At 38.1% G+C, this 24,706-nt stretch overlaps 1 protein-coding gene across 1 annotated transcript; it reads left to right on the plus strand.

Moving 5' to 3' along the window:
- The first annotated feature begins 723 nt into the window (after nucleotides 1-723).
- On the plus strand, nucleotides 724-24,706 carry ranbp10 (RAN binding protein 10). Its single transcript, XM_008436545.2, has 15 exons — nucleotides 724-1,131; nucleotides 7,861-7,972; nucleotides 10,856-10,908; nucleotides 15,994-16,161; nucleotides 16,289-16,311; nucleotides 17,341-17,525; nucleotides 17,713-17,825; nucleotides 17,895-18,003; nucleotides 18,721-18,869; nucleotides 18,942-19,149; nucleotides 20,363-20,502; nucleotides 21,343-21,491; nucleotides 22,828-22,939; nucleotides 23,926-24,095; nucleotides 24,184-24,706. Exons 1-14 carry the CDS (start codon nucleotides 930-932, stop codon nucleotides 24,054-24,056), a joined length of 1,854 nt encoding a protein of 617 aa, XP_008434767.1. The 5' UTR covers nucleotides 724-929; the 3' UTR covers nucleotides 24,057-24,095; nucleotides 24,184-24,706.

The following is a 24,706-nucleotide window of genomic DNA, read 5'->3' on the forward strand; positions in this document are numbered from 1 at the left end:
ATACTTTTTACTTGTGCTTGAGTAGTGCAATATTGCTATATAACTCTTACTTGAGCAATACTGGACTTTCCCCACTGTCAGTAACTTCACTGAATGATGAACAAACACATTTTAACCAAAAATGTACCAGTTACAGACACAAACCCACAATTTATGTTAAAAATGAAACTACATGTTTGAATGCAAACCTTATATTTTCTAGTTTTTAAATGCTGAGCCTGCTGAGATATGTGTAATGTTTGGTATTTTAAGGACTAAAATAAAAACATAAACACATATAAATTACGTAATTATGAAGTAACAAATGTAGACGCACAATCTTATTGTGTTTTCTGTACCTTTTCAACATTCTCATAATTTTGCACCTTTTGTCTGTCTGATGACGTTATTTTTAAAAATAAATGTTCTGAGTAGTTTTACCAAATACGTTTTTTACTCTTGCTTGAGTAATTTCTTGAATGGATATGTCTTACTTTTTCTTAAGTAAAAATATGTTGAAGTATTAGTACTCTTACGTGAATGCAATGTTTGCCTACTTCTTCTCCTTCTTCTCATTATTATTATTATTATTATTATTATTATTATTATTATTATTATTATTATTATTATTAAAATTAAAACTACATTTCCTAGCATGCTTAGTGGAAGGTCCTGAATCACAGCCACACTAGCGGAACTTTGTAGTCCTTTCTAGACGTCGCAACCATGTCGCAACAATAAACTAAACCTCGATCTGAACTACATTACCCATAGTGCGTAGCTTCAGCACATTCAGTACATTCTGCTTATCCGGGGATGTCGCACCGCTGCTATTTTCTCCCTACAGTCCCTCTCACTATCACCCCACAGCTCAAGCGGACTGACACGGGTCTCTGGCTGGAAACAGACCGAGAATAGGACGCTAACCGGAGGCCAAGAAGAAAAAAAACATGGCCGAACTCGGCGCGGGGAGCCTGCCGTTGGGAGAACCAGCTTTTAGTTTCCAGCAGGAACAGGAGCTGAACGAGCGGCTGAAGCGGCTCTACCCGGCTGTGAACGAGGAAGAGACCCCTTTACCCCGATCCTGGAGCCCCAAGGATAAATACAGCTACATCGGGCTGTCACAGAACAACCTGCGGGTCCACTACAAAGGTTAGAGGGCTGCCTCATCCCGGATGGGTCTGACAGTTACAGCGGAGAGAGGTCTCAGCTGTAATCGGTCACTGTGTTGTTGCGGAGGGGGCTCAGAAACACACACACACACTCACTGTATGCGATTATGGTGACTCTATATATGTGTGTGTGTAGTCCTGGTAAATCTAGCCTGAGCTGCCTCTTCTGTCCTTGCTTTGTTACACAAACGAGCACAGGAATTCCCAAACGGGTGACAGCGAACTCGTTAACCCTGACAGTTGGTTTTATGAGCAACCAGATGAAATTAACCCTCAGTACCACGTCATTCTTTGTTTATTTACCGTTCCCACTGCTGGAAACTGGCTGGCCATCTCACTGTGAGGAGTCACTCTTACAGAAGCATAACAAATGCTAGCACAAAGCAGCCTGTTAGTGCAGTGGTGTAGCAGCCCTGTGGCTAACACAGCCCCTGCCTGTTCTTTCTGGGTGTTATTCCTCTGAAAACAGAGCAGCTACAGGATGGAAACAAGCCAAACTTGTTGTCAGGCTCTAACAATGCGGCTCAGAGCTGCTTGGGTTTTAAACAAACAAAGCCGTTAAATAAACATTAAAGATAATGGCATTGTTGCGTTTTCTCGCGTGATTTCGTTCTGGAAGTGTTTTCCAGAAGTCTTGGCCTGGAATAAAGCTTTGCTGCTCCATGAAAACAGCCTCCAACTGTGGCAGAGAGGAGGCCTCTGCGCAGCACACCAGGCCAAGTGTACCGATAATGTCATAAATCTGGCGTAGCAGTCTGGCATTTTTAACAATAACACAGACTAAACGGTCCAGAAAACCCGTCACAGGTCTCCACAAGCTGTCATCTGTATCCTAAATTAAAACAAGATGACGTCTGTATTCTGTCCCCTTTGAATGAAAAGGGGTGTACTTTTTTTTGTCAACATGCTTACAGTAAAAGTTCCCCCATTATAGTTTTTTTTTCCATGGATGGAGCTAAATTGATGCCATTAAGTCTGGGGGAAAAAAATTAAAAATTATATATATAGTTTCAGATTTTTCAGTGTTCAAACTTCTGGGCTTGTTTGCCGTGTGCAAAACTTTGTTGATATTCTACCAATGTTGAAAAAACACAATTTCGCAATTGTGGTGTTTCCGTTAAATGAGAAATGCAATTAAAATCACATGTGAAAATGTTTGTTCACGCGGTAACTCATTAGAAAACATACCACACCATCATCTTCCTACCACTTCCTGTCGTCTTTTTCATCTTTTCTACCAGTAGTAACATCCGGTTGATGATCACGATTCATGTGATGAGACGGTGTTTCCATTGCACTTCTGTGAAATGTGTGTACTTTGATACAACCAAAAAAACCACCTCGCCCTACCAGAATGTATCAAAATTGTGTTTATTCAAAATTGGCATGGTTCTATTAAGCAAATTTATTTTTGTAATTCCAGTTTGTGCAATTTTACAGTTAGTGGAAATGCAGCTAGTGGGAACTGGAAATGTCTATAAGATTCTCAATATTTGACCAGGAATATTTTTGCTGTAATTTCACAGTACCCTGTGGTCTGAGGGCCCAACCCATACAAACAGGGCCCAAATTTTATGAAATTTTTAAATGATTTTGAAAATTTTTCTTTTCATGGTTGAAATCTTTTTTTTTCAATTTAGAAATTAGTTTTCAGTGTCAAATTTTCCTCATTTCCAGTTCCAATTTTGTTTTGTTAAAAAGAAAACAATAATAGTAATTTTTTAACTTTTCCTAGTTATTTTAAAAAAAAAAAAATTTTTTTTAATATCTCAAAATTTTTTAAAATATATATTTTAAAATATTTTACAAATATTTTTCAGGTTCAAACCTTTCTACATGTAATTTTTTCCAGTTGTCTTTTTATTGTTTTGGATTAAAATATATTTTTCAGTTTCAAGTATTGCTTTTCTTTTTTCTCAGTTTCAACATTTCATTTGTTTCCATATTTTTGTCACAGTGACACTTTCCAGATCATCAAGCAAATGTTGATATTCCCCACTGTTCCATGTTTTCTCCACTGGTGGCTCCTGGTTCTCAAACCTTGGAAATGGATTTTAATTCCTTTCCAGACTGATAGACGTCAGTTATTGTGTTTCTCGTCTTTTTTTTTTAATTTCTTTTCGACGGTGTTGTTTATTTTAGCCTACTTCATGTTGTCAGAGTTTATTAAAGAGATTCTATTTGATTCTCAGAGCTATCAGTAATTGAGCTTTGGTGTTGGTAATGAAATATCACCCAAAAAAATAATTTTCTCAGTTAAATCAACATCTATGTTCAGAACTCGGAATGGTATTTAAACAAATCCTACCACCAGCCAATCACAGAGACATTGTTTTCATCCAATCAAGTCCAATCAGGTTAAAAAAGATCCAATCACAACCAGCAAATCAAAATACAGCAGCAAGTGGCAAAAATTACAAAAACAGAATAGTTGGATTTAAAAAAAAACACAGTAGATCATAACATACTTGAATTTTGTTGCATAAGAATATATAGCTACGTGTACAAATTGTGCTTATTTTGTGCATTTCTTGAGCTAATATGTCCGGTTGAAAAATATTTAATAGTTTCTAGCGGATTTTTCAAAGTCAAAATAACTGAAAAGCTCAGTTTTGGTTGGGGACAAAAGTTGCAACATTTGTTACATTTTAAGCTGCTGCGGTTTTCTTTCACACTGCATTGTGTCAAACAAACAACATCCTGTTCCCCTCCTCGCCTGTGGGGGCACTGTGCACCAAGAACCACTGAAGGAAAAGACAAAAACACTGAGCACAACTTCCTTCTTCAGTAAATGTAAACGTGAGAATTTAGCGGTGAAGTTTTTCTCTTTTGTCTTTGGTAAAAGACCACTAGCCATTTCTCCTGTCAGCGCTTGGCTAGCGTGTTTGTTTTGGTTGTATTTACCCAGAATGCCCTGTGCTGTAGTCTTCCTGCTTTTGGAGCAGTCCCTTGTCTGCTTGGCGTTCAGATATGTATTCGAACCTCACCAAAGTTCACTTCAGCCAACCTGAGACTGAGGTTTGTAGATGGACCAGAGTTTGTTGATTTGGTTTGGTCACATATTCACACCTCACCAAACAAACCAGACTTTCTACGTAAACAAACTTTAGTCTGGCTAAATTCAATAATTTATATATCCCATTACCCAAATCAGGCCATTTTGTAGCTTCGTGAGAACAAATATTCATATAATTTTTTTTGTATCAATAAAAAGTAATCTTGATGTACAGCTTCAGTCAGTTATGTTGACCCTGGTTGCTTTTTGCAGAGGTTAGGAGAATGTATATCTAACCTGCTTCCAAAAGCTTTTCTGAGAAATATCAGCTGTTGAAATGAAGAATTTCCCCGGCAGATGGCCGGATAGAGCCCTCTGATCAATTAATGAATAATTACTGGGCCCACTGCTGATTAACTGAATAGATTGTGGTGCATCACCATGTATTTTTATAGGATATAATGTGTCCTGAAGTATGTGCACATGCCAAAGCGATCTGTGGTTAAAGATAAATCATGCCGCTTCATGTTGGGCGTATGTAGGCCATTGAGCCTTTTTGTCTGCGAGGAGTGTAGAGATTAGGTGACACTGCACATTTGTTAATGGATGACACATAAATGAGTCTTTTTCTGGCCTGTGCAGGATATTTTCTCTCCGCCTGATTCCTCCAGCTCCTGCTCTGTTACCTCACCCTGGTGGTTTGGATGCTATTTTGACCGGTGTGCCAATTTTCTCCCTTCAAGGCCACACAAACTCCCTACCTAGACTCACTGTGCACAAGCATTCATGTTCAGTGGAAAGTCAAGAAGAACGTAACGATGTCTTAAAAACCAGTAAATATAACAAAAAACAGACCTTTACTGTACGTTGGTGCTTAGCCACTCAGTGATTTATGAATTAACAGAAGAATTTTAAAGTTTATTCTCTGAGCAGCAGCGCTCTGGATCAGCTGCAGCTGTCTGATGTTTTATTCAGACATGTGAAGACACTGTTGCAGTAATCAGTGCAACTAAAGATAAATGCATGGAGGATTTTGTCCTTGTTCTTTTCTGTAAATGTTCTTCAGGTGATAGGAGGCTGACTTTGTAACTGTCTTTATGTGTCTCTGAATGTTCAGACACAAATTTCAGGCTGTTGTGTCGCGACAGTTATACTTGATGTTGTATTCTCGTATGTATTTTGTTTTTGTGTCGTGGGACTTTTCTGTCAGTTTGAGTCACAGTCAAGGCGGTTGGGGCTAGCGCCAATTAGCTGCTAATTCACTGTTGCTAGCTAGCTAGGTAGCTTTCTTGCATGTGTCATGAATAAGTGCAAATCTATTGCTACTGGCTCACTTCTCTTGCCAATCTATTAGATACTAGGTGCATTCCGGATAAAAAAGAAAACCCTTTAAACTTGGCACTATGGATGTTAAGGCCAAATGCTATGTGAGAAACACAAAGCTTGTCTGTAATACTGCAGGATTGCTATATGGTTGTTCTGTCTTAAATTTCATTCAAGATGGCATTAAAAAGATCTGAACATGTCTTAAATTTAATTCAAGATGGCATTAAAAAGATCTGAACATGTCTTAAATTTAATTCAAGATGGCATTAAAAAGATCTGAACATGTCTTAAAATTGACTTTTTGAAACTTGCAGATACGTCGTCCACAAACGCCTCATAAAATCTTCCCTTCTTATGTTTCATTCTGTTGACCTTCTGTATAGGGGATGAAATGAGAGTTGGCAGATTGCTGCAGGTTGCAGCAGTCAGTAGGGGTTGGAAAAAGCTTGTGGCAGCAGTTGTGTTGCAATCTGCTGCTGCGTATTTACAGCATTGAGCATTATCACCCTAATGCAGCTTTTTTTTTTACTTGGCCTAGTAACTTAGTGGGTCCCCAGAGCTCAAGACCCATTAAACAAGATAAAGATGAGATGAACATAATGGGAAGTTATCCTAGAGCATCTGAACATCCCTGGTAATGACGCTGATGATCTATGGTTTGGTTCACATGATGATGGGTTCAAGCAAGAGCACATGAGTGAAATTTAGCCTCTGCTAACCCAGTTTTTCTTTCTGGACTGCAACTATTTAACTCCTCCCGTCCATCCATTACATGAAGTCTAGATCCGCCGGCTGATTCACACAGTGTCCCCAAAAGGAAAACAGTTCAACTTTCTCAACAATCTGGGAATCTGTAAAAAGTTGTTAGCATGTTCTTCTTACTTTAAGAGATACAAATAAACAAGTAAAATGACTGCTTTTCTATTTTCCATTTAGTTGCATTCTGCACATTAATAGCTGATCAATAATTGTCTTCTCAGTGAGAAATGACAAATTTACCCTGTTGGGGGCAATATACTATCTTGTGACATGCTATGTCATTGATGCATGGAGGGTAAGAACATGCTTGCATTTAGCATGTTAGCATTAGCTTCTGCTAAACACCATGTTGGTATAGCACTTTAGTGCTATCAGATCTAATGTTCGATTAGTTTGTTAGGCTTAGCGCAACTAGCTTTATAGTTAACTTCTCCCACCACTGCATTATGGCCTCCATGGGAAAAAGTTTGGACACCCGTCCTCTATGGGTTGGACCTAAAGTCATATTTTCTTTCTATCAAACTGGGACATATGTTGGTGTTGTTCATGGAGTCAGCTTAAACAAATAGGAACAACTTTAAACGCAACCTTGTGTGATTTTTATGTTCCTGTCCATATCAGGGTTATATTTTCTGTCACTTTGTAAATGTCTCCTCTGCGGCCTTCCTGAGGACGTTGTTCGCTCCTCTGCTGCTCAGGCAGAGGGCAACACTCATCATGCTGTACTTTTCCTTATTGAGCTGATAGATTTTGCTCTTTCACCCAGCTGGTAGCCAAAGATAGAACCTCAGGCGTGAACACAGATATTCTAGTAAGCATGAGTTTGACCTCTTGAACTCTGACCTTTGGTGAAGGAGTGGACGTTTCTGATGCACCTAGTGTTCGTTGTAGTTATTTCTCCAACATAATGGGCTCCGGTAGCAGCGAAGGGGAGCTCATTATTTCACAGTTTGACTCCTCATCACGTTTTCCAGCATCTGAATTTTAAAAAATAAACTTTGGCATTTTGTTTCATACTGCGACAAGATGTGTCGGCTTTCTATAAATAGACCAGATGGATATTGGTGCAAATATGGGACTGGACAATCATCGGCTAACACACAACGCGAACATGCCTGGGCATGCTGCTCACATGTAGGCTTGTTCTAATAACACACTTTGGTTTAAGAGGTCATGGAACAGGCAGTCTGGTTTGAAAAGATTTAACACATTTACAGTTTCAAGATTTTTGATTATTTGCATATTAAATTATTGACACATTGGTGCTTTTTTCAACATTATTTAAAATCTTTTTTTACAGTATAAACGATTTCCTTTTAACCCATTGACACAAAACTTGTAGTTATTCCTCGTTTATTTATGTATTTGTTCAATTGAGCCAGACTTTATTATAATAATTTGTCTTGATTAATTGTTGTGGAAGTCCTGAACAACATTAAAAAAACATCATGCTTGACTATCGGCTTTAGCTCAGGTGTAAATGGAAACATTATGAATAAAGCTAAGGTAGAACATATTTATATAAACAGAATTAGGCTAATTTGTCCCCCGCTTATTGAATAATCATATTTTTTTGCCTTCAAAAACGTGTTTCTGCGTGTAGCTAATAATTGTTTTTGTGTTTTGCAGGCCATGGAAAGAACCATAAGGATGCAGCGTCAGTGCGAGCCACTCACCCGATCCCCGCCGCCTGCGGGATTTACTACTTCGAAGTGAAGATTGTCAGTAAAGGTCGAGACGGGTAAGAAGAAACAAACAAACTTTTCTCCTGAGTTACCACTGGATGGTTCCTGTTGTGGAGGAATTGTTTTAGAGACAAAATAAAGATGGTGGTCGTCTTCACTTTATCTCATATATTGATGAGTATGTGAATCAATGTTACAGCTGGCAGGGTGAGTGAGGAGCTTGGTCATGTGGCAGTGAGAGAAGCAATCACAGCGTTGTGGTGGTTTATCAAAACGTTATTAAAATATCAGTAAATATCGGTAAACTGCCATAAAAGCTAAATTAAGATTGGACATTGATATCGGCCCGAATTTTTAGATCGGTGCATCTTTAGTTTTTACTCCTCAACTCTGCTTTTTACGTGTGTTTACGAGTGTTTGTTCACAAATATGTCCTCCAATAATTTTAATGAAAGAATATTAGGGCCACGCTAAGAAAATAATTAAATTAAGAGAATACGGTTATAATATTATGAGAAAAAGTAATAATATTGCAAGAAAAAAGTTGTGCAAGAACGTAGTCGTAGTGTTACGTCATGAAATAGTAAGTCAAAATAACATGAGAATTAATTTACAAAACTTAAATAAGTAAAGTCGAAATAATACAAGGATAAAGTCGTAATGGTATTAAAAAAAAGGCAGAATATGAGAGAATAAACTCGTATTACAAGTAACAAGTTGTAACAATGTGAGAAAGAAGTCGTCATAAGAGAAAAAGTGGTTATACCAGGAGAAAAAAGTCGCAATAATACGATAAAAAAGTCGTAATAATGTAAGAAAAAAGTTGTAATACGAGAAAAAAACTTTACGGCTTTATTCTCGTGATTTAAATAAAGATCTTAGTCTGGCTGTAGTTATCCACCATATTTCTTTTCCAGCTTTAAAACAACAGCAAGAACAAAAAAAGCCAGTCCCTGCAGTTTGGTGGGTTCGTTGTCTCTGCTTGTCGTTTTAGCTGAAATTTAACCTTTACATCATCTACAGTTGAACCGAAAATAGGACAACCCAAAAGTTGGCAGATTTAGCCGTAATCTCTTCCTCATCAAATCCGACGGGACAAATCTGTCACTGGAGAGTCCATGTTAACTGAAAATCCAAAGCTTCTTCCCAACAGAACCAGAATCATCATAATGTGGAGGCTGACCCAGTTATGTACGGAGAGTAATGCACATCTGGGTCAGCTGGGCAGGAGACCGGTCTGCGCTGCAGACACATAATGAAATATTTAATATTTGTGGGTTTTAGGCCTGTTGCTTTTTCCAAAAAGGAAAAACTTTTGCCTTTTTGGAAAAGTAATCCGTATCTCTCTGAACTGTTCAAATAGTGATCGGTGCAGAATGTATCAGTATATATTTGTTTTTAAACCACCTTTATTCCCCATGTTTGTATAATCAGACATTTTCTCCCCTTGAATTCCTGTTTTCAGTTTTTAAAGTTAAAGACCGATGGGTTAAATGTTAAATTCTTACTGGAGTTTAATGCTGTGTATCTAATTAATCAACATTAATCACATTTTAATCAACAAAATAAGCATTTTTTAAAATTTAAGAACGCTTTTTGCTGCTAAATTATTGAATAATTTTAGTTGAACGACATACATATTTGTTTATTCTGTTATTCAGGTTCTTCAATCATTTGGAGAATGTAACAAATGAGGAAAAATCGTCACTGATGTGTTTTTTGGGCATCACCTACAGTATATGGCCCCCTACAATAAAGTATGAGGTCCAGGGTAAGAAAAATAAATGAATTATGAGAATAAAGTCATAATATTACATGAATAAAGTCTTAATACAAGAAAAAAGTTGTACAGTAAAATTAGCATTATTAAAAATGCTTCTAATGTGACATAAATCAGTATTATGAGAATAAAGTAGTAATAATATGAGGATAAAGTCATAATAGGAGAATAAAGTAGTAATTTTATTACTACTTTAATAAAATTACTAAATGAATCAATGTTACAGCTGGTTTTACTCAAAGGCAGGGTGAGCCTTGAGTAGCTCAGGTGTAAATGGAAGCATTATGATTAAAGCTAAGGTAGAACATATTTATATAAACAGAATTAGGCTTATTTGTACCCCGCTTATTGAATAATCATATTTTTTTTGCCTTCAAAAACGTGTTTCTGCGTATAGCTAATAATTGTTTTTGTGTTTTGCAGGCCATGGAAAACACAAAACATCATTAGCATTAGCATGTTGATGTCATTAGCACATCAACATGCTAATGATGTGCTAATGACACATCATTAGCATGTTGTGTCAGAGGTATTTTATGATACCTCTGACACAAAAAACTTGATGAAATATTATCTCTGGTAACATTCTGCCTTTATTCTACAAATATCTAGATTTTATTTTCATGGTGTTATTAATTTATCTGTGTAATAAAAGACTTCTTCCACAGCTGCTCGTGTTGAATAAGGAGTCATCACAGAGCTAATATACAGATTGTTGAATTTACCACAACATGGCTCTTGACTTCTCTGAGTTTATCTGAAGTCATCCTCCCTCCACCCTCCTCTGGCTCTGCAGATTCATTGACTCAGTCGCAGAACAAACCTTCTTCTTCATGCAGATATTTATCTCAGGAAGTGATGACCTCAGCTTGTGCCAGATGCAGCGCAGTCTGTGACTGGTTTCACTGAGCAAAGAGCTTTCCCCAGGTCCTGCTGTGAGAACGCCAGCAGCCCGCTTTGAGAGGCGTCTCCGCCGCCACTTTTCATGTTCGTTGTCTCCCATGGAGGCAGCAAATGTGAGCAGCCCAAAGACGTCACTGTTCAACGTTTCTGCTGGATCTTTTCTGAAATGTTTTCCGGTTAAAATGCGGCAGGAACAAGCTGCTCTGGGTCTGTATGTACGCTGATGAATTAGTAAAATCCCTCTTCCTGTTTTCAGGTACATGGGCATCGGCCTGTCTGCACAGGGAGTCAACATGAACAGACTGCCTGGTGAGTAACCCTGAATTATGATCATTAGGCCTGACACAATAAGCAATAAATCAATTAATTGCATGGAAAATTAAAACGAACCCCAAAATTTCCATTTCCATGGTTTATAGTTTTTTTCTATTTTTCTACCAAAAACTGGATGATGAATATCTTCAGTCCTGATTTTGAAGGATAATTTTGTTTCCACAGACTTCATTACTGGTTTTATTTGTTGTTTCTATTGTTTTGTTAATTTATTTTGGATATTTAAAATGTCTTCCAGTTCCAGTGGGAAATGTTTATTAGAATATAAAACGTATTGAAGGTTATGTTCCACAAACTTGCTGCATGATTTCATAATCTCATTGTCTCAGCATATTATCGGCTCTCTGGGTCTGAGCCAGGATTTCAGCCACTTTGGCAAGAAAAACATCCTCTGCTTTTGTTCCTTTCTGCTCCCTCACATTACGCCACAATTGCAAACAGAGTTTGTCCCTAAAATCTTTTAATTACTTATTGGGCTGTGACTTCATCAGCTCAGATTACAATTGAACATTGTAGCCCGGACTTGTGGCGAACTCTGGGAAAGTTTTGACCTACAACAAAACCGTTTTCTCCAGAAACATAGCGGAGCCCGTAAAATGTATTAAAGTACAAAAAAAGACACTAAGAAGATCAGATTCTGGATGACTCCTTGATAAGTGGACATCAGCGGTGGATAAAGAGGTTTAACAGCGACAGAGAGAACATGTCGGGGCAAGTCACCATCGGCAGACGTCACATGGAGGTTGTGGACTCCAGTTCATGGTGTGACTTCATACTGGTCTGATTACACACAAACTTTTCCTCTAACTGCTTGGAAAATGTTACTTTTGGTAGAAATGACTTTAAAACCCAAATGCGAGCAACCGGCCAGTCAAATAAATTGGTTTGGTGAAGTCAGTAAAGGTCTGAAAGAGACTAAATTAAATAAATACATTATTAAGTTGTTAATTAAATGCGCCATGAAATAAATGTTTAATTAAATGTTTAAATCATTTATTTAAGCAGGATTTTTAAAGCCTGAGGATCAGTGTACACTCCGTCCTTTGACTTTGTGAGTTTGAGAGATAAAATTATTTTATGGCGATGCTGCAGGTATGGAAGGCCAAAAGAGACAACACTTGATATATTGTTTTAAAATCATTAATTAATTAAATGTACCATGAAATAAATAAATAAATGCCTAAATAATTTATTTAGACATGATCTTCAAAGAATTGAGGCTAAACTAGTGGAGTTTAACAGATCAATGTTAGCCCCGCCCCTCGACTGTGATTGGTGGATTTGACAGATCAAATTATTTCCTGGTGAAGCTGCAGGTATGGAGGTCAAAAGGGATAAAATTAACCAACTACATAATTAAATCATTAATTAAATGTATCATAAGATAAATAAGCATTAAATTGGTTCAGTAATTTATTTTAGCGTGATTTTCAGAGAATTGAAACTAAGTAGAGTTCAGCGGATCCAGGTTTGGCCCCAGAACTCGACTTTTATGTTTCAGTTTGACAGATGAAGTTATTTCACAGTGATGAAATATGTATTTATGCCCAAAAGGGACAAAATTAATCAAATAATTAAATATAATTAAATGTACTACAAAATATTGATTATGAGAAATGTGCTTCATTTATCAAACTGACTCAAAAACAATAGGTGCCAAACTCTAGAAGAAAACAACTAGATTTGCTAAGTTTCTTCTTCCACGCAGTTGATTTTATTAAACGCATCACAAACAACGACGTAAAACATCCGAGGGGAAAAATGTCTACCAAATAAATCTGATCTATGACTGTCGTTTGTTTCCCACCGCTGACCTCTGTGTGTGATCCTGCTGTGGAGGCCTGTCCATTTCATTAGCATGTTGGAGCAGTGAGCCTGGCTTTAGAGGCAATATCCCTGTCAGCAGATTAATCTAATACCTCACACACACAGAGAGAGAGAGAGACAGACAGCGGTGTATTCACATAAGGACACACATGGGGAGACGAAGGACAATATGTACCCAAGCCTAAAGGAAAACACCGCCGCACAATGGGGATGCGAACACAAACAGATTAAAACTTCACTGCATTTTCACAGGTTCATATTTGCACATATCCAAGTGTGCAGCTAAAATCTGTCCTGTCCAGTGACCTACTTTCCCTAACCCTGCTTTGCTTTTTGTCAACAACGCGCCCGCAGCAGCTGAGGTGGAGCGCCGACCGCTCCGCCGACGGCTTTGAGCTCGAGTTCGCTCAGGAGGAAGGAGAATTCCTGCAAAGCTCGATTTGGGGCCAAACTTTACGCAGAGACGGCAGCCTGATGTGTTGCAGACCCAATAGTTTCCTCGTGCTGTGCAGAAATCGGACCCGCTTGTCCCGACAATAACGAATCAGTCCGAGTGTTTCATCAGACTAATCTGGATGAAAATAACTTTCTGGTTTAACAAAAAACGTTTAATGTGTGTTGGCGTTATTTATTCATTCAGCCATCAATTATTCTTAATACTTTAAAAATTATAATAATTGTGGGAATATTTTACTATCTTTCAGTTTTGATTTGTGGCTCAACAATTCAATTCAAAACCGATTTTTGATTCAGAACAAAGAGAGGAAGAAAGAAAGATTTTTAACACTTATTTTTCAAGTACGCATTTTGATTAATCTTTCATTTTGACAAGTTATCGATTAATCAGATAAAAAAATTCTGTAGATTATTCATTAAACTTCTTGAGCCTTTTTTGTACAATAATAGGAATTCATTAAAAATGAAAATAAATAAACTGATTTCTTAAAAAAAACATTTTATTGTGTCTTGTTTTCAAGTCAAAGCAAGGAGAGTGAAAGAGAACAGAAAAGGTTAACACTTTATTTTTTATTGAACATTGGAAAATAGCGATTATTTTAGTAATTGATTATTCTGATGATTAATTCGAACAAGGTGAATATAAAATCATGCCAAACTTATTGACAGAAAAGGTGATTATTTTTATCTTAAATGCAAAACTTATATTTAGTACAGTTCTGGCTTAATTTTCAGCAAGTGACTTATTTCAGGCTTCAGTTAACAATTAATCAATTACTAAATCAGTTGACGATTATTTCAATAATCGATTCACAATGATTAATCTGATTAATCATCCATCCATCCATCCATCCATCCATCCATTTTCTTCCGCTTATCCGGGGTCGGGTCGCGGGGGCAGCAGCTTCAGAAGGGAGGCCCAGACTTCCCTCTCCCCAGCCACTTCTTCCAGCTCCTCCGGGGGAATCCCAAGGCGTTCCCAGGCCAGCCGAGAGACGTAATCCCTCCAGCGTGTCCTGGGTCTTCCCCGAGGCCTCCTCCCGGTGGGACGTGCCCGGAACACCTCACCAGGGAGGCGTCCAGGAGGCATCCTGACCAGATGCCCGAGCCTCAACTGGCTCCTCTCGACGTGGAGGAGCAGCGGCTCTACTCTGAGTCCCTCCCGGATGACCGAGCTTCTCACCCTATCTCTAAGGGAGAGCCCAGCCACCCTGCGGAGGAAACTCATTTCGGCCGCTTGTACCCATGATCTCGTTCTTTCGGTCATGACCCAAAGCTCATGACCATAGATGAGGGTGGGAACGTAGATCGACCGGTAAATCAAGTATCTGATTAATCATGTCGAGCATTAATTAAAATTTTACGCCCTAACAAACTTAAACATAAACAGAGTTTAAAGCTACCTGTTTAAAACTACACCAACCACAGAACACATAAAAACACAGCATAGAGGAAAAACTGTCAGGTTATTCATTACTGAAAAAACTGAAAATCAGCTTTTACTCTATTTTTAATCATCAAAGTGAACACTGTCAACTTTTCCCCGGCAGCATTGTTTATCTTACTTTTTCTGCTTATCTGAAGGAAAAATGTTGCTTTCCTTTCAAAGAATGTAACAATTTCCACTTTGCAGATTATTTTTTGTCTAGCCTGCATCAAATATAAAAGCCACTTCAGTCCACAGTTTTAAAAAACATCAAACAAAATAAACAATGATGCAAGTCGCTTACATTCGAGAAACAAATGAAAAGTTGTTTCTGTTTCCTGACAAAAAGGGCATAATTCAGTTGCATCTTTTTTTTAAAATCTTAGACACAAAATTGTTAACACTCACTCTTTCCAAACAGCCTCTATCCTTCCACTAAACTTTCCCTTATTCAACCTTTGAAACAATATTTTATACAATATTTACCATTCAACATATAAAAATCTAAATTTTAAGCAAAGACAGAGAGACAAAAGAAAGCCAAAAGAACAGAAAGAGTGGAAAAAAGAGCAAAAAAGAGATCAAATAAACTATTAAAAGAAGAGATGAAAAGAAACAAAAAGAAAGATCTAAGGAAAGAAACAAAAACTGAATAAAGACAATTTAGAGAAAAAGAATGAAAAGAGAATGAAAAGAGCAAGAGAGGAAAAAAGAAAAAATGTTAAAAAATTCACCAGTAAAAGAGCAAAGAAGGAGAGCAAAAAAGAACAAAAGAGAGAAAAACAATGAAAACTAGTTTCACTCTTTTTGTTTTCAAATTTATTTCAATTAAATTGCACAACAGATAATATTTACAAAAACATGAGTTGGAAAAAGCATTTAAACAGTGACGAGCTGAAAGCTTTCTCCTGGTTCTGGTTCTTAGTTCTGGTTCTTGGTTCTGGTTCTGGTTATTAGTTCTGGTTCTGGTTGTTAGTTCTGGTTCTGGTTCTTAGTTCTGGTTCTTGGTTCTGGTTCTGGTTATTAGTTCTGGTTCTGGTTATTAGTTCTGGTTCTGGTTCTTAGTTCTGGTTCTTGGTTCTGGTTCTGGTTATTAGTTCTGGTTCTGGTTCATGTTACTCCTGTCAGCAGCAACTCACCAGTTATTTTCCGGCCCCCTGCTGGCCGTCCAGTGAACTGCAGGCTGGTAGAGAGTTTGTGTGAAATTTCAGCACCAATTTGATAAAAACCCGAGTTGATGAGTAACCTGCCTCCTCTTTCTCCCCACTCCTCTTCCTCCTCTGCCTCCTCTTCCTCCTGCTGTTGGACTCCAAAGTGTAAAATCTGATCCTCGTCTTCCTCCTCTTCTTCAGGATGGGACAAGCACTCGTACGGTTACCACGGCGACGACGGCCACTCATTCTGCTCCTCTGGGACCGGCCAGCCGTACGGGCCGACGTTCACCACAGGCGACGTGATTGGCTGCTGCGTCAACCTCATCAACAACACCTGCTTCTACACCAAGAACGGCATCAGCCTAGGTTTGTCGCTCGCGTAGCGACGTGACGTCGTGGTGGCGTAGCGACGTGACGTCGTGGCGGTTTAGCGACGTGACGTCGTGGTGCCGTGTCCGAGTTTCTTACTGATTCCTCTGCTTTGTTCCCGCAGGTGTTGCCTTCACGGACCTTCCTGTGAGTATCGTAGCCAATCAGCTCCCGCCGCGCTCTTCTTCTCTGGTTTGATGTTGCAGGGATTTAATGTGAAGAATGCAAGATTCCTAAAAGCTGGAGAAATACAGAAAAGATTTCCAGATCTTCACTTCTTCAGTTTTTTTGTTTCACTCTCTCTCTCTCTCTCTCTCTCTCTCTCTCTCTCTCTCTCTCTCTTTGTCTCTCTTTTTTCCTCTTTTGCTTTTTCATTTGCGGTTTTGCTCTCTTTCTTGTACTTTTATTTGGCTTTTTTTTCTTTCGCTCTTTCAATTTTGAAACTTTTTTCTCTTTTGTTATTTTGCTTATTTTTTGCCCTCTTTTGTTTTCTTTTCTTTCTGTCTGTCTTTTGAATTTCTTTCACTCTTGCTCTGTTTTCTTTTTCTGCTCTTCCTCTTTGACTTTTTCCTCTTTCTTTTGCTTACTTTCTTTTCTCTTTTGTTACTAAAAACTTATGCTTTTTCTTTTGCTTTTTCTTTTGCCTTGTCTTTCATCCTTACATTCTTTTACTTTCTTTCTTTCACTCTTTCTCTTTCACTCTTGCTTTTGCTCTTTCTGTCACTCATGTTATTTTACTTTTTATTTCTTTCTCTTTACCCTTTTTCTTACTTCTTTTGCTCTGTTTCTCTTTCTTTCTCTTACTTCCACTTTTTGGTTCTCTTGTTTTCATTCATTTTTCTTTTTCTTTGCTCTTTAAGTCTTTCTCCATCTTATTATTGTTATTTCTTTCGTTCCTCAGCAGCAAATCTGATGTTAGAGGTGCAGAAACCTCTCATATGCTACATGCTAGTGCAGACGCTGTCTGTACTGCAGTAGCATTGTTGTTGGTGGAGAAAAGTTGCAGGATTATCTTTGAGATTCAGTGAATATTTGCTGCTAGAGTAGATCTAGCAGCGAATTGTTGTGTTTCCTGAAACAACAACGCTGTTAAAATAGGGACAATCTCAGTATCCTCATGCAGTTTGGTATTTTATTTATCTACTAAAGTCTGATTGTTGTGTGAATCTCTCCCAGCCCAACCTGTACCCCACCGTGGGGCTCCAGACGCCCGGAGAGATCGTCGACGCCAACTTTGGCCAGCAGCCGTTCGTCTTCGACATCGAGGACTACATGAGCGAGTGGCGGGCGAAGATCCACGGGATGATCACCAGCTTCCCGATCGGCGAGCGGCTGGGGGAGTGGCAGGCCGTCCTGCAGAAGTAAGGGAATCACTCAAAATTAGATGAATCCTGTTCTTTTAGACACGTTGCAACATGACTTCCCTGCTGGAGGACAAAAAAACTTCTAGCCAACGATGACTAGCATTGGTTGTATAGCGTTTTCGCATTAGCAGACAATGGTGCTTTGTTTTGTAAATCAAAGCATATTTTCCTCTGCTGTGTTCAGCATGGTGTCCAGCTACCTGGTGCATCATGGGTATTGTGCGACTGCAACAGCGTTTGCCAGAGCCACAGAGACCACGATACAGGAGGACCAGACGTCTATAAAGAACAGGCAGAGTGAGTGAATCGTCCAGCTGCGTGAGCCTCCATCTCGGTTCCTGTCTGAACATCAGCTCTGTTCTGCAGGAATACAGAAGCTGGTTCTGGCGGGTCGGGTCGGTGAAGCCATCGACGCCACCCAGCAGCTCTACCCGGGTCTGCTGGAACGCAACCCCAACCTGCTCTTCATGTTGAAGTAAGTCCGCTCCCAGCTGCAGCTGCGGCTGGAAAATAAAATCTCAGATTTCTGAGTTCTTAAAGGTTTTATCGGCTCTAGTGGCCTTTATTTGATAGTTAGTTGACAGGAAAGTGGGTAATGAGAGAAGGGGAAGACATGTGGCAAAGGAATCGAACCTGCGATGGCCACGTCGAGGACTAAGGCCTCCATATGTGGACTGTGCTGAACCCCTGTGCCACCACAGCTCACCCAGATTTCCAATTTTAATCGCTTTTTATTTTTGTTTCACTTTCCTTTGAAAAAAGAAATCACAAATCACAGAAAATATTTTCCAATAGTTCCTTTTATTCCAATTATCGCCTGTATAAGTTGTATACAAGGGATTATTTTGTATTATTTTGAATTTATTGTCGTGCGACTGTATTCCTTTTATACTGTGACTCTATTATTGTAATAAAATCATAGTTTTAGTAGTTTTCCTATTATTCCATCGTAGCGCTGACCTGAATTCAAATCCAGATAAACAGAAGCAGAAAAACAAGATGGCTGCCCTGAGTGTGCTGACATCACTCTGAACTATAGAAACCCAACAAATGCATTGGTGAAAAATAAAAAACTGATTTTTCATAAATTAAATCTTCATAAACCAAAAATTAGATTAATCAATAAAATCGATTTGTAAAATCCCAGTACAACCAGTAACCCCAGTTCCCCAGTAACCCCAGTTCCCTGCAGGTGTCGGCAGTTCGTGGAAATGGTGAACGGGACGGACAGCGAAGTTCGCTGCCTGACGGTTCGCTCCCCAAAGTCCCAGGACAGTTACCCCGGCTCCCCCAACCTCAGCCCGCGGCACGCCGCCAGCGGCACGCACGTCCACAGTGGAGGTACGAAAAAACACACACACAGTCACACACACTGACAGGGCGCTGAGAGAACCTGTTTCTGCCTCCCAATAGGAGCGGAAAGCCCCACCTGCAGTAACGGCGTCGCCCCGCCCAACAAGGCGAAGGTTCACGGCGGCAGCAGCATCAAATACCCGAGCGCCTCCTCCTCCACCTCCTCATCCAGCTCCTCCTCCCCGTCCTCCATAAACTACTCCGAGTCCAACTCCTCCGACTCCACCAAGAGCCAGCCGCACAGCGCCAACAGCAACCAGGAAACCAGGTAGGAAGACGTTTAAACGCCTGTGGACATAAAACGTCTGATTTTTGATTCTTGTTCATATTTAAAAAATCTTTTCCCAACGAAAACCTTTGGAGAAGACACCTGCATGATGTTTGACGCCTCAACTTCTTCAGATCCAACAAAATTGTTGTCAAATATTTGTGCTACATTTGTGCAGCACAAATGTTTGTTTGTGGTCTTAAAGATATATTTCCATAGATCATGAAAGGTCTTCAAATCAGACAAAATTGGGGCGAATCAACTTGGTTGTGTTTACGCAGCAAGATTTGTTTTGTGCTGCTTTTCCTTTTGAAGATATTAATGAAAGTTTAAAGGTCAAAATGTCCATCAACGCCAACCCCACATGATTCAACTCAGACAAATTTGCCGTCAAATATTTGTGCTGCGTTTGTGCAAAAACTGTTAGTTCCACTGTCAGATTATTTCACTTATAACAATTTTTCACATGTCCTAAGTTAAATAATCTACCAGTGGAACTAGAACTTTTTCATCAAAATTAAGGAATTATTGACTCAAAACAAGCTCCTGGTTCTTGCTGTAAATCTTTCAGAAAAGATTTCAGAAAATCTTTTCTGAAAGATTTTAGAGACACAGAGTGATTTTGGTGACATTTTGTGACTGTTATAGAGTTGGATTGAATTAATTTAACTGAAAACTGATTAAAAGCACCAACTACACAATACCTGGCTCTGGTTGGACATGGACACAGACTTAAAGTCGACAGCTGGACAAAATGAATCAGAGAAGTGGTGAGAAAACATATTTCTTTTAATTGAAACAGTACAAACTGTAGCTTACATGCATTTGTAAAGTAAATAAAGTTCACCAAGTACCTGCTCTGAATAGTTTGATACCTTTTTAACCTTGACACTTAACATCTGAAGGAATCACTAAACCTGATGACCTAATCACTCTCCCGGCGAAGCAAGCAGTGAGTGAGCCAGATGACAGTTGGATGTTACGATACTTGCGAATTAATATCGATTTCTTTCTAGGAAAGAAAATATCGATATATATCGCAAAATCGATATTATTACACAGCCCTATTGTTTTGTGAATCTAATCGGGATATTTGTTACTAGACTGAGTCTTAGGGCCTTTAATTGTTAACTGCAAACAATTTTCCAGTTAATTCCTGTTGTCTTTAACAAACTCATCGTTTTAACCCTGGATTTGTTTGTGTTTGTGCCAGCGACAGCGAGATGGAGATCGAGGCGGAGCATTACACCAACGGCGTGGTGGACGGCTCGTCGGCGCGGATCATGAACGGCACGTACCGACATGAAGAGATCCTGCAGCCCGACGACAACAGCATCTGCAACGGGGTCACAGGTCAAAGAAACACGCCTCCTCATGGCATCCTGGGTGTTTTCTGCAGCAGGAACATGTAGTGCTTCAAGGCTGGAACATTTAAACAACTGTCAGCTAATTTAGTAATCGAATAATCATTGACTGGAGTAGACAAATAAAAAATTCAGTAGTTAAGCCCTTAACACTGCTGTTATATGTTGAATCATTCAAACATAAACACTCAAGTTAAAATGATAGAAACTTGTTGTCATTGTTGTTTTGGTTTTGTTTTCACTGTAATATTTACTAAGTCTAGCAATTTTGCCTTTTGTGGTTTTATCCATGTAGTGTCACATCATTCTTTGATAGATTCAAATATAAAAAATGAAAAACAACAACAGTTAATCAATATTTATAGTAGAAATAATAAACTTAAACGCAACAATTAAAAATACAAAAAACTAAGGAAAAATCTGCAGAATGTGCCGATTATTTTTATTTAAAAAAAAATCTGATTGATTGATTAATTGTCGGAGTAACAGTAACAGTTCTGCATGGAGTCTCCATGTTCTCCCTGTGCATGGTGGGTTTTCTCCAGGTACTCCGGTTTCCTCCCACAGTCCAGAAACATGACTGTCAGGTTAATTGTCCCTAGGTGTGAGTGTGTGTGTGTGTGTGTGCATGGTTGTCTGTCTCTGTGTTGCCCTGCGACAGACTGGCGACCTGTCCAGGTGACCCCGCCTCTCGCCCGGTACGCTAGCTGGAGAGGCACCAGCACCTCCTGACCCACTGAGGGACAAGGGTGTAAAGAAAATGGATGGATGGAAGGATGGATAGCTGATAAATTAATGGATTACTGAAATCATTGCATGTCGTATGCAGACAAGGGCCGCAGGAGCAGCAAGCAGCTGTGTGGGGGGAACCAGGCAGCCACAGAGAGGATGATCCAGTTTGGACGGGAGCTGCAGGCGCTCAGCGAACAGCTGTGCCACGACTACGGCACCAACACCACGCACAAGAAGATGTTACAGGTAACCCACCTGCAGAAACTCACCTTTACCTTTTTTTACTGACAAATAATAAGATCACAACACATACTCCACATTTTCTGCTTTTTCTTGTGTGTTTTTGTTTTAAACCTAAATCATCAAAAAGTGATTTAGGCCAATATGTTAGGAAAGTGACAATATGTAACTTCAAATTATACTTTTTTTAAATTCACAAATAGTTACTGGGATAAAAAAAATACATGTAAATATTTACGAAATAACAGAATACGTTTTGTGTGTCACAGAAAAGGTCAAATGGATAAATAAATATAAATTCAGACTAATTTTGGCCAAAATCAGTTACAAAGTATAAATAAAAATACTTAAATACACAAATGAAACAAACTGCTGTGGTTAAATAGAACATGTCTCCTTAGAGATGGGAGATGCTGACAAAAAAAATTATATCACAATATATTTTTATATACCCCAATAATAATATTCAACGTTTTTTGCTTTTCTAAATATTTTATTTGGCCAAACAAATATGTCACTTCAAAACTAAATATGTTTTAGCTCGTCCCATCCTTTTCGCTTTCCTTTAACGTTTCCTTTCACTAGAATAAAAAAATATTAATACTTGCAAAATCACATTATAGATTTATTTAATAGGATTGCATTTAAATGTGTCTATGGATAAATACATGTAAATGTATTTAAATATATTTGTAGCTAAATAAATTTAAATGCACACTAATTTTGGCCAACAAAAACAATCTGAAATCAGTTACCATGTGTAAATAAAAATACTTAAATATACAAATGAATCAAACTGCTGTGGCTCAGTAAAAAATTAGTTTTACAAGATGTTCAAAAGTGTTTCCCCTTCATGTTTTTGTGAATTTAAATAAATGATTTTGAAGGTATTTTTTTTAACCAGTTGATTTATGAAATGAGCTAAATAAAGAATAAACTTCTCAGTCATGCAGGAATAATGTTGACTGGTGGTCAAAGTGAACCAATAGTGTCTCATCGTGGTGTTATGACTTGTTTTCACCACTAGGGGTCTCAGCTGACCCTGAAACAAAACGATAAAAACGCTTAAAACATGAAAACATCTATTATTTTAAATTCATATTACATCCTGCAACATGAACAAAAACTGCTTCATGTTGAAATGAAGAAAAATGTCGGACTTTAAAATCTTTCATGATGAGAGCTGATTGGCTACATCTCTAATTGAAGGAGCCAATCAGGAGAGAGGAGGTAAACATGTTGATTTAATGAGGAAATGAAACAAAATAAATCTGCTTGATGCCACATGCAGACAAATTCAGCTGTGATCGATCGCCCTCTCTTTCTCTGTGTGTGTGTGTAGGATGCGTTCAGCCTGCTGGCGTACTCGGACCCCTGGAACTGCCCGGTGGGCCAGCAGTTGGACCCCACGCAGAGAGAGTCGCTCTGCTCCGCTCTTAACAGCGCCATTCTGGGTAAACAATCAGTTTAAATTCACAGCAGTTTTGATGCAGCTCAATGTTTGTTTTTTTTCTTTTTTTTTTATCAAATACTTTAATTTATTTTACAATTTCTCTAAACCTAAAAAATAAATTGTATTAAATTAGGTTAATTGAAAATAAAATGAGCCAAAACGTTAATATTTAGTAATGTTGGTGCTTGTTTACATTTTTTTATTGAAATATTATGAATTTATTGTTTTTATTTTAATTATGAATAACAACAACTCTAATGATGGTGGTAGTTGTAATATTATTATTATTATTATTATTATTATTATTATTATTATTATTGTTGTTGTTACTGAATAATATTAAGTAGTAATAATAAATATTTTATTTACTCATGTAGTCATTTAATATGAAATATTATTAATGATATTAATGTAATAATAATATTTATTATTAATGTCATATCAATAATAATATATATTGTTATAAGAATAATTGTTTTATTATTGTAATATAATTGTTATAATAATAATAATCTTAATAATAATTAAAGTAATAGTCAAAATAATATTAATTGTGTTATTCACTATTATTCATTATATTATCAATAATTATGATTACTCTCATTACTACTACAGTCATATTTTAAGTTATTTAGATTTAAACATCCAAATTAAGATTATATAAATAAATTGTCATCACAGTTTTTTTATTTATTTTAGTTTTCACTCTATTATTTTTACAGTCTAATTTGTTTAATTTTAATATTTGAAAGAAAAATTAGAACTTAAAAACAAAAACAATAAAAATCAAGATGCATAAAAATAAAAGGTTTATACAAATAAACCTAAACTGTTACATTTTTAAGCTGAATTGAAAAGTAATAAATGTATCAAATAAGCAGATATTAAGTCATGTAAATAAACAAAATCTACTGTTTATTAACTTGTTTTCAGTTTCTGACTTTAGCAGCTCAGAAAGCGTTTAAATGAACAAAACTTCCCGTCCAGAATCCCAGAACCTCCCCAAGCAGCCGCCGCTGATGCTGGCGCTGGGCCAGGCCACCGAGTGCGTCCAGCTCATGGCCCGGGTCCGGTCCGGTTCCTGCTCCTTCGCCAGGATAGACAACTTTTTGCACTAGCCCCGCCCCCCTTCCCCCGCCCCGACCCGACCCGGTCAGGTGAGCAGAACCTCCAGAAACAAACCAACATACAAACATGAAAATCCAGACCTCACCTGAACCGTTACCTGGACCTGTCTGTCGTCAGGTAACTGCTGAGCAGCACTGAGATGTCCAGCTGGTCGTTGCCATGGTGACGAAGAGGCGAGCATGCGTCTGATTGGATCAGAGAAGAGAAGGGAAGGAGGCTTCCTATTTAATTTAGTATTATCAGATTTAATAAATGTGTGACACTATTTAAATATTATTATTATTATTATTATTCAGTTTATTTAGCCGTTTTTTTGTTTTGTTTTTGTTTTTTTAGTATTTTGTCAGTTTGTTGTGCTCATCCTGGACAAACTAATCATATTCCCCCCCTTTTTTTTATTTTACTAGTATTGTTATTTTCTTTTGCTGTAACGGTTGGACTTCAATTCCTGTCGTCGGTTTTGTTGTTTCTGTTCTCCCAGATCTTTCAGAACCAGAACCAGAACCCGTAAGAACCAGAAATAATTCAACCCGAACCGGACGAGCTTTAAATGCTGAGCAACGTAAAAATGAGCTTTTAGCGATTTATTTCATCTGGATTTTACTGCAAACAGCGATACGTTTTAGAAACATGAATTTAA

The sequence above is a fragment of the Poecilia reticulata genome, linkage group LG19 (assembly GCF_000633615.1).
Source record: "Poecilia reticulata strain Guanapo linkage group LG19, Guppy_female_1.0+MT, whole genome shotgun sequence".
Lineage (NCBI taxonomy): Eukaryota > Metazoa > Chordata > Actinopteri > Cyprinodontiformes > Poeciliidae > Poecilia > Poecilia reticulata.

Bases quoted from the DNA above. Each gene is read 5' to 3' on its own strand.
- ranbp10 (XM_008436545.2), top strand. From the start codon at position 930: ATGGCCGAACTCGGCGCGGGGAGCCTGCCGTTGGGAGAACCAGCTTTT. The intron at 10,909-15,993 runs GTGAGTAACCCT...CCTCTTCTTCAG, and splicing joins CAACATGAACAGACTGCCTG to GATGGGACAAGCACTCGTAC. The intron at 18,870-18,941 runs GTACGAAAAAAC...GCCTCCCAATAG, and splicing joins CACGCACGTCCACAGTGGAG to GAGCGGAAAGCCCCACCTGC.